The sequence below is a fragment of the Anastrepha ludens genome, chromosome 4 (genome assembly GCF_028408465.1).
Source record: "Anastrepha ludens isolate Willacy chromosome 4, idAnaLude1.1, whole genome shotgun sequence".
NCBI lineage: Eukaryota > Metazoa > Arthropoda > Insecta > Diptera > Tephritidae > Anastrepha > Anastrepha ludens.
The window spans coordinates 39,530,528-39,540,486 of NC_071500.1; the positions used below are offsets into that span (position 1 = coordinate 39,530,528).

The 9,959-nt window shown below is 39.3% G+C and overlaps 2 protein-coding genes across 2 annotated transcripts; both read left to right on the forward strand.

Moving 5' to 3' along the window:
• Positions 1–367: 367 nt before the first annotated feature.
• LOC128862018 (uncharacterized) lies at positions 368–7,582 on the forward strand. The gene is made up of 2 exons (XM_054100414.1): positions 368–1,444; positions 6,444–7,582. Exon 2 carries the CDS (start codon positions 6,463–6,465, stop codon positions 7,186–7,188), a length of 726 nt encoding a protein of 241 aa, XP_053956389.1. The 5' UTR covers positions 368–1,444; positions 6,444–6,462; the 3' UTR covers positions 7,189–7,582.
• Positions 2,072–4,117, forward strand: LOC128861792 (uncharacterized). The gene is made up of 2 exons (XM_054100171.1): positions 2,072–2,653; positions 2,726–4,117. The coding sequence occupies exons 1-2, from the start codon at positions 2,072–2,074 to the stop codon at positions 4,115–4,117; spliced, it is 1,974 nt and encodes a 657-aa protein (XP_053956146.1).
• Positions 7,583–9,959: the final 2,377 nt, after the last annotated feature.

A 9,959-nucleotide genomic window follows, 5' to 3' on the forward strand; every position in this document is an offset into this window, starting at 1 on the left:
CATATGTAACTTCCCCTCTGGCTTACCACCTTTGCCCTTGTTATAGCAGCAATCAATACATGCCGAAGTATAACCTTGCATGTACTTTCTAGCTTTAGGAAACCAAAAGTGTTCATAAATACGTTGTAGAGTTTTCTCTACACCAAAATGCCCCATGTCATCATGACAGTACTTCACGATTCTCCATCGCACTGTTTTGGGTACAACGTAAAGTAATTTACCACCGTAAAGCCTATACAACCTATTTTCCTGTATTCGATATGTTACGCCAAATGGCTTAGAATTTTAATTATTAATTTAATTTTATATATTTAATTTAATTTTAATTATTATTATCATAATTTGTTAAAATCCATAATTTCTCGTAACGTTTCAATATTAAGCTTACTGTTTTCTAAAAATACTGTTCAATTTTCGTATATGAATTTAAAAATAGCACTATATATGTATAAACACCTATATTACATAAACGTAACAGAGCAATACATATTTACTCCAATTACATAAATTTGAACTTAATCCGTTAGGCTAAGACACTATAAAAACTCGAATTCAGAAATAAATAAATCACTTGTGAAGTTACCGCCGAACGCGCTCGCATTTTATTTAACAGGCAATTGTTGTGTTCGCGCATCCTTCCCACGTAAAATAATTTCTCTTAAAAACGCTTAAGAATTTTCATGGCGCCCGAGCAGGGACCTGATGCGTGAGGCAGAATATACTTTGAACATAAGCAAACTATTAAGGGAAGTAATTCCAAATACAAAAAAAAAAATAATAATAAATTGGTGAACATAATCGGAAATTATTTCGAAATACACAAAACAATAAACATATAAAAACGATAAGTGCTTTAATTAGTAACAACAATTGCCTGCGCGGTCCGTTCACAAGCAAAACAAAAAGTCGTCTCGCAAACAAAAAATTAAAAAAAATAACAAAAAAGACAGCAAAACTAATATATGTACATACATATGTATATGCATATACAAAAAGTGCACAGTGACAAGTGAGCCCCCAAAAACCAAAAAAAAAAAAAACGTTAAAATTATTTAAAAAAAAAACAAAAAAATTATTTAACAACAATAAAATATTTATAGCCAAAAAAGTTAAAAAAAAAATAAATATATAATATATTAAATAAAAAAGAATAAACTACAATACACAGTGCAAAGCTGAAACAGTGCGGTGCTTATATAAACGGTCACAGTGATATTTCGTCGCCCTCGTGTATATAACTGTCCGCTGTCACAGTTCTCGCAGTTATTGCCATACTCGCCGCTGCTCTCATCACTGTAACCGTCGCTGCTACTCTGGTCACTGCTGCTGCCGTCATCGCCCGCTGTCGCTGCAATCCCTACCGCTGGTTCTGTCGCCGCCAGGAATGACCTGCACCTGCATCCTTTGCAAAAGGAAAGTCAAGGCTTGCAATAAGCCTATACAGGTAACAAGTGCAATAAATTGAAAGTTGTGGTTGTTGTTGATAAACACTCTCAATTTTTTGCATCCCCTTTTCACTTTCTTGCATATATATACATACATATATGTACACACTCCCATATGTGTACATGTACCATATATACAATTATCTATACAAATATACGTATATAAAACTCCGCGAAAGTGAAACAAGGGTACGTTGGGATTTGATAATAAAGGGTGTGACCTTAAATACGAAATCGTCAATAAATTTAAAAAACAAAATTAAAGAAATTGAAGACCTTTTTTTCGAACAATAAGTTCAATTAAATTAAAATTATTATAAAGTTAAATAAATTTTTCGTAAATACGGATTATTTAATATACAAGGAAATAATTTAAACAAAAATCGATTTTTCGCAAATCTGTTGAACAATTTTCGTAGTGTTGTGCTACTGTGCTTGCTCATCCTTTCGTGGCCTGACCACAGCCTTGTCCAACAGCTATTTTTCGTTTTTTCTGATTGAGATTTGTGCAGGCTATTCAGCCATCTTTTCGTTTTCGTTTTTTCAGCCACAAACTCTCACAGAAATTTTTTCGTTTCTGTGGACATTGAGCAAATTTTTCGGGAGTTTAAATAATTTAACTCAAAATGAGCAAGCCAAAGACAGCAGTTCCAAGTCTCTCTCCAAGTAAGGAGATTATGGAATTGAAATCACTAAAGCGCCAGCGAACTGTTGCGAAAAATAGTATAGTGCGCATAAAAACGGGTCTCCTCGATAAAACAATGTCGTTAGATCCAATTGAATTGGAGTGTCGACTGGACATTTCGAACTCTCATAGCGATAAGCTTATGAAGTGTCAGTCGAAAATTGAAGATATCGACGAGGAAGACATAGCCCGTGGGGAGTTAGAGGACCTAATAGTGGAAACTAAGTCCGTTATAAAATCTATTCTGGCGAGAAATAAATCGTCAATAGCCGAAACATCCTTTGTTGCACCTCACAGCTCGCGACTACCGAAAATGTCGCTACCGAAATTTAAAGGGGAATATTCAGAATTTAAAAATTTTGTGAGTCTGTTCGAGAGTTTGGTGCACAACGATCCTACAATCCCAGACATTGAGAAATTTAATCACTTGGTTAACTGTCTGTCTGGTGAAGCTTTGGGAACGGTAAAGGCCTTCCAAATGTCGGACGAAAATTATTCGAAGGCGTTGGCTAGTCTCAAAAAGGTTTATGACAATAAATGCTTAATATTTTTCGATACAATTTCCAAACTTTTTGAACTGCCAACTATCCCAAAGCCATCTGCGCTTTCATTGCGCACAATGATTGATACAGTGTCGGCTGTTTACGACTCGTTGCTGTCGTTAGGTGATGAGAAAAACATCACAAACGCTATCATAATTCATCTGGTAATGTCAAAAGTCGACACCGTTACTCGGTCAAAGTGGGAGGAACAGTTGGATTATGATAAGCTGCCATTATGGCGTGAGTGTGAGGCAGCATTAAATAAACGCTACCAACATTTATCTGCCGATGAAGCCTCAACGTCGAGGCTCAAGCCGTCAAGCAGTCACAGCATTCAGAAACCCCACCTTCATGCGGGAAGGACGAAAGCTGCCTTAGTGACTTCAAATATAAAACAGCCGGTGTGTCCGCACTGTAAATCAAATGATCATAGTATACCCGCGTGTCCTACTTTTAAAACTCTCTCTGCTCAGCAGCGATTTGAGTTTGCTAAATCAGTCCCCTTATGCATAAATTGTTTGCGAAAGGGGCACTCAGTTTCAAAGTGCAAAGCGGATCGGTGTCGTGTTTGCAACCGTTCGCATCACACGTTGCTGCACCAGTACCCTGTATCCTTTGCAACTGCACCACAACTTTCGACCTCGCATGGCATGCACACGACGAGTACACCAGATCGGGTTATGTTGGGTACAGCCGTAGTCAACGTAAAAGGTAGCTCCGGAGAGTACCTTCCTGCACGAGTCTTGCTGGATTCTGGATCTCAGGTGAATTTCATGACAGAGGATTTGGCGCAGAAATTACGAATTCGTCGCGAAAGTACGACCTTAAATATTATCGGCATCGGAAATGCAACCAAAAAAGTAAGGACGAAATTAAATACGTTTGTAAAATCGCGGGTCAATAATTATGAGTTTTCGGCACAGTTTTGGATAATGCGATCCATTTCAGCCAGCCATCCAGATCGCAACGTAAATATTAATGGCTGGAAAATTCCTAATAACATTAGCTTAGCGGACCCAGAATTTTATAAGGCTCAAAAGGTAGATCTTTTGTTAGGTGCTGAAACATTTTTCGAGCTTTTAGCTGTAGGCCAGATCAAGGCCAGCCCCAATCACCCAACATTGCAAAAGACACTTTTAGGCTGGGTTGTGTCTGGCAAATACGCCTCCAACCAACGTCCTCCTCCCACAGTCAGTAGCACATCATGCCATACTGAACAAGATCTAGCAAATATAGATTCCATTGTCCAAAGGTTCTGGGCGATGGAAGAAATACCTTCAGGAGCTAGTTCGACAAAATTCACAACTGAACAAATAGAGTGTGAAACATTTTTCGTAAAAACTACTAAAGTTTTGCCTTCAGGAAGGCTTCAAGTAAGACTGCCTTTCAAAGATGACCGTAAGTTACTCGGTAATTCCTATGAAACCGCGTCTCGGCGGTTTTAGGCCCTGGAGAGAAAGACCTTGAAAGATCCAGAACTTCGTCAAATGTATCTGGACTTCATGAATGAATACATCGAATTGGGTCACATGAGCCCAACAAATAATAAGATCCCGAGTGAGCCACACTACTTCATTCCGCATCAATGCGTTCTTCGGCCTGAAAGTACGACGACTAAATTACGTGTTGTTTTCGACGCATCAAGTCGTACCTCTTCTCAAATTGCGTTGAATGAAATCTTGATGGTTGGGCCGACCATTCAAGAAGAGCTGTATTCAACACTTCTTCGTTTTCGTTTGCATAAATATGCATTTACGGCGGACATTACTAAAATGTACCGCCAAATTCTCATCCATCAGAGCCACTTCAAATCTTTCGACTTAACACCGTAACATACGGCACTGCGACTGCTCCATTTCTCGCTACACGGTGTTTACAAATGCTCAGCGATGCCAATACACATATGTATCCACTCGGCTCAAAGGCAATAAAAGGAGATTTTTATGTAGACGACCTGCTTACAGGATCCGATAATTTCGAATCTCTAGATCTTATTAGAAGTGAGGTAGTTAAAATATTAAACTCGGCAGGATTCAATTTATCTAAGTGGTTTTCAAATCACCCATCATTTTTCGATTGTGAGAGTTCTGAGAAGGCCTTAAACTTCAATCACACAGACTCCACAAAAACACTTGGAATCCATTGGTTGCCGAAGGAAGATTTGTTTCGGTTTGTCTTAAATGACAACTTTACCAGTTTACGAGCCACTAAGCGAAACATATTATCAGTTTCGGCTCGTCTTTTCGATCCTCTTGGCTTACTTGCCCCACTAGTTACCAAAGCAAAAATCTTATTGCAAGAGTTTTGGCTGCAAAAACTAGATTGGGATGAGTCGATTCCATTGCACCTCGACACCAGCTGGGAAAATTTCAAAGCCAATCTACTGCAGCTACCATCAATAAGCATTCCTCGGTTTGTACACACCGAGTCGAGTGCAAGCTGCCAAATTCATGGCTTTGCCGACGCCTCAATACGAGCGTATGGCTGCTGTATATACATACGTAGCCATTCGGCTGGTGGAACGAAATGTACGCTGCTTACTGCAAAGTCTAGAGTGGCTCCGCTGAAGACTAAATCTCTTCCGCGTCTAGAGCTCTCGGCAGCCCACTTGCTGGCCAAATTATGGTCACGAATAGCGCCAATGTTCAGTCGGCCAATTGAAAATATAAACTTCTGGACAGACTCCGAAATTGTTTTGCATTGGATCAAAACGCATCCATCTGTACTACAGACCTTTGTTGCAAACAGAGTGTCCGAAATCCAAGAGTTGACGGATAAAGCTACTTGGCGACATGTGCCAACTAAGCAAAATCCCGCGGATCAAGTGTCTCGGGGTTGTAACGTGGACGAATTGAATAATTCTATCTGGTTTAGCGGTCCACAGTTCCTCCTAGAAGACCCTGCGTTATGGCCAACAAACACCCACTTCCAGCTCTCTCCAGGAGACGAAGCATTAGAGAAGAAACGGAACGCAACAGTTTTAGTTGTTCAAGCAAATGAATCGCATCCAATTATGGAACTCACCAAAAGAGTATCTTCTCATCAAAAACTGCTTCGTATTGTCGCTTACATATTAAGATGGATAAAACGCATTAGAAACCCATCTGCGACATTCACACAAATGCTGGCGGCTGAGGATATTAAATTAAGTTTCCTCAAAGTCATTCAGGTGGTTCAACATGTTGAATATGGTGAAGAAATTATGAAACTCACCAAAGGAACCACCCTACCCTCAAGTTTGCAAAAACTTAATCCATTTTTGCACAACTACTCGGAATTGTCGCTGTCGTTTAATTTACTCCGAGTAGGAGGCCGCCTATTAAATGCGCCTCTCCCATATGATGCCAAGTTCCCACTGCTCTTAAGCAAGAACTCGCACTTCGTAACCACATACTTACGGTACCTACATTTTCGAAATCACCATGCTGGAGCAAGGGCATTGGTAGCGCTTCTCCGAGACCGCATTTGGCTGGTCAATGCTCGAGAAGCTTGTAGTCGTACCGTTCGAAACTGCACACACTGCTTTCATTATAAGCCGAAGCTGCAAACCCAAATAATGGGAAATTTGCCTGCCGATAGGCTTCGTGCACTACGACCCTTTCTAATATGTGGAGTAGATTTTTGTGGTCCCGTATATACTACATTGAAAATACGTGGTAGACCCCCAGTAAAAACATATATCGCAGTGTTCGTTTGTTTCACTTCAAAGGCAGTACATTTAGAACTAGTAACAGACTTGTCTTCTAATTGTTTTATTTTCGCCCTAAAAAGGTTCATTGGACGCCGAGGAATGCCGCGGAAAATATACAGCGACAACGCCACCAACTTCGTCGGCGCCGATCGCAAGCTTCGCGAGCTGAGGGATGCTTTCGAGGCCCAACAACCGGAAGTACAGAAATACGCAACGGACGAAGGATTCACCTTCGCCTTTATACCACCCAGGGCACCGCACTTCGGCGGGTTATGGGAGGCGGCAGTGAAGTCCGCCAAACACCTTCTCGTGCGCGCAATCGGCAACGCGCTGCTCATCGCCGAAGAACTACAGACGCTGCTCGTCGAGGTCGAGGCCGTACTCAACTCGCGACCCCTGGTACCACTGAGTCAGGACCCGAACGATGTAGAGGCCCTAACACCAGCGCACCTACTAGTTGGGTGCCCCTTTCGAGCGCTGCCACCAGCCCAAGTATCGATGGACCCAATGCGTTGCTGCGACAGATGGCAACTTGTCTGTTGTCTCAAGCAACAGTTTTGGCGACTGTGGTCCAGGAACTACCTGTTGGGTCTTCAGCAGAGGAACAAGTGGTTGCATCCGAAGCGCAACCTCGAGCTGAACGACCTCGTCCTGGTTCAGGATGACAACACACCACCGCAGCAATGGGTGCTCGGCCGCGTCGCCGCAATCGTAACAGGGCAAGACGGCAAAGTCCGCGTAGCAGACGTGGCAACCAAAACGGGCGTAATTAAACGCCCCGATCACAAGCTCGCCGTACTGCCATTAGACGTTGAAGGACCATGAGCCTTTCAAGGTGGCCGGTGTTACGCCAAATGGCTTAGAATTTTAATTATTAATTTAATTTTATATATTTAATTTAATTTTAATTATTATTATCATAATTTGTTAAAATCCATAATTTCTCGTAACGTTTCAATATTAAGCTTACTGTTTTCTAAAAATACTGTTCAATTTTCGTATATGAATTTAAAAATAGCACTATATATGTATAAACACCTATATTACATAAACGTAACAGAGCAATACATATTTACTCCAATTACATAAATTTGAACTTAATCCGTTAGGCTAAGACACTATAAAAACTCGAATTCAGAAATAAATAAATCCCTCTCGGGTCATATTCATAACCCGAATGGCATACGGTTATATTCATAGTGTCCATTACTAGTCACGAACGCGGTGTATTGTTTCGCACTTTCTTCCAATTCGATTTGGTGATAACCCATATTAAAGTCTAATGTTGTATAGTACACATTACCTGCAAGCGATGCAAATAATTTGTCCATTACCGGCATAGGAAATGGTTGTTTCACAGTAACGCAGTTCAGTTGTCTCAAATCGACACACAACCTATGCTTATTATCTTTTTTCTCCACGAGAACTACCGGCGCAGCATATGCAGAATCAGATATACGAATTACGTCTTTTGCCAATAAATCTTGTATTATTTCGTCCAAGACTGGTCTTTTCGCGAAGGGTAACCGATATGGTTTCATATTAATCGGAGTATCACTATCAAGCTTTATATTCATTTTTAGTAACTTAGCTTTTCCAAGAGTATTAAAACGGCCTTCGTATTTTAATAGCACTTTCTTTAAGTTTTCATTTTCAACGGTTCCGTTATCAATTATGTTCACTTTGGATTTCATCCAACAATCCTGACCATCAATCACGAAAATATTTCCGTTTGCACATAACACATCTCTTCCCACTAGCACATCATAGTCAAGTTTACTGTCATCAATTATCAATAGATTCGAATCAACACACACGTCATCAATTACTGTATTACTTTTCATAAGCTCAAAACATTCATATTCGCCTCCTGTGAAGCCTTTCAATCGAACAAAACATTTTTCTTTCAAATTATTTTCAAATAATAGCGCTTCAACTACCACACTGTTTATTTTAACCATTTTCATATTAAAATTGTCTTTGTCTCAATTGTGTTACACTTCGATTTTTGTGCTACTTCACAATTTTCTACATCATGCCCATACTTGTTGCATTTTGTACACTTTTTACGCTTTTGGGGCTCTGTGCAATTTCGAGAAATATGCCCTAGCTTGCGACAATTGTAACACACAATATTTTGATTTTCTTTTCTTTCTTTGTTATTGTTATTATTTTGTGATGTTTGTTGTGCATGCTTTTCTCGCGAAACATCTAACTTTGACACTGAGTTTGGTTTGTACGAATATGTGTTAAACGAGCAGTAATTTACGATTGCTCTCAATAACTCAGTAGCATGATTATACGTTTTTGCCGAAAATGAGCGTTTCATATCGATATCGTTTATCCCATTGAGCACATATTTTATTATTGATTGGTCATCTAACCCCCCCTGTCTACTAACAGATAACACACGATACTGGAGTTTCACTCAATGCACGGCGCATACTCATTAATCTCATATGAATTTCGGCTGCGTTTATTTGAGCAGGAAACTCAAACAAAAAGTCACTCACAAATTTTGACCAATTTGTATGCACTTCTGGAGCAGAGTCCAGCCACAGTTTCGCACAACCTTTCATTTTTACACTCACTGCAAATAATAATAATTTATCACCCCAACCATATTCTTGGCGAAGTTGTTCTACTTTTCCAATAAATTGAGCTGATGTCAACTCTTTCACACTTGGGTCAAATGTTGGTAGAATACCAACGATATTTTGTACGTTCCCAAAATCTGAGCATGTTCTTCGTTCAGTTGCATACTCCCCCATATCGCAATACATATTTGTCGATGGATATGTATTTTGCACACATGTTGGTACATGCATGTTTGCGGCGACGTTGTTTGGTTGTGAAATACCAACAAAATGTACTCTTCTTGTCGCTGCTGTTTGATGATATCAGAGAATGTTAATGCAATGAGAAGGTGCAAATGTTACTGTGAGCTTCTTTTAGTACAATTGAGATTTGAAAGATTTGAAGTAAGGGAATTTAGCACACCGAGTTTATAGACACCTCACTGACTTTTGCCCACACAAAAATTAGAAACACCACACATCTTTCACCTCAACACACAACACATTTCTCACCTCGACATTAAACCAATTAAATTTTTACTATTTTCATATTTTTGAAATAATAAGCGAATACGTAAAATTTATTACATAATTTTTTTTTTCAATTACATTAAAAAGAAAAACGATTTAAAAAAAAAAATTTATGAAAAAAAGTTTGCGCCGGGAATTGAACTCGAGTCTAACATGTGGCGAGGAAAAATAGGCGGTGCGTTTATTTCTTCGACTGCTTATTTTTTTACCATTTTGTTACTTTTGAAATGATAAGCGGATACATAAAATTGCTTACAAATTTTTTTACGATTACATTAAAAAAAAAAAATTTAAAAACGAAAAAAAAAAAAAATTTGCACCGAGAATTGATGGCGAGTCACGTGGGGAGGATAAATACGCAGAGCGTTTATTTCTGCGCCTGCGTTGTGAACAAAAGGTTTTGTGCATGCGCGAGTTACATATGTATATAAAACCAAGCACTAACTTTATAGATGAATTCATTGCAAGTATAATTAAAGACAAAGTGTA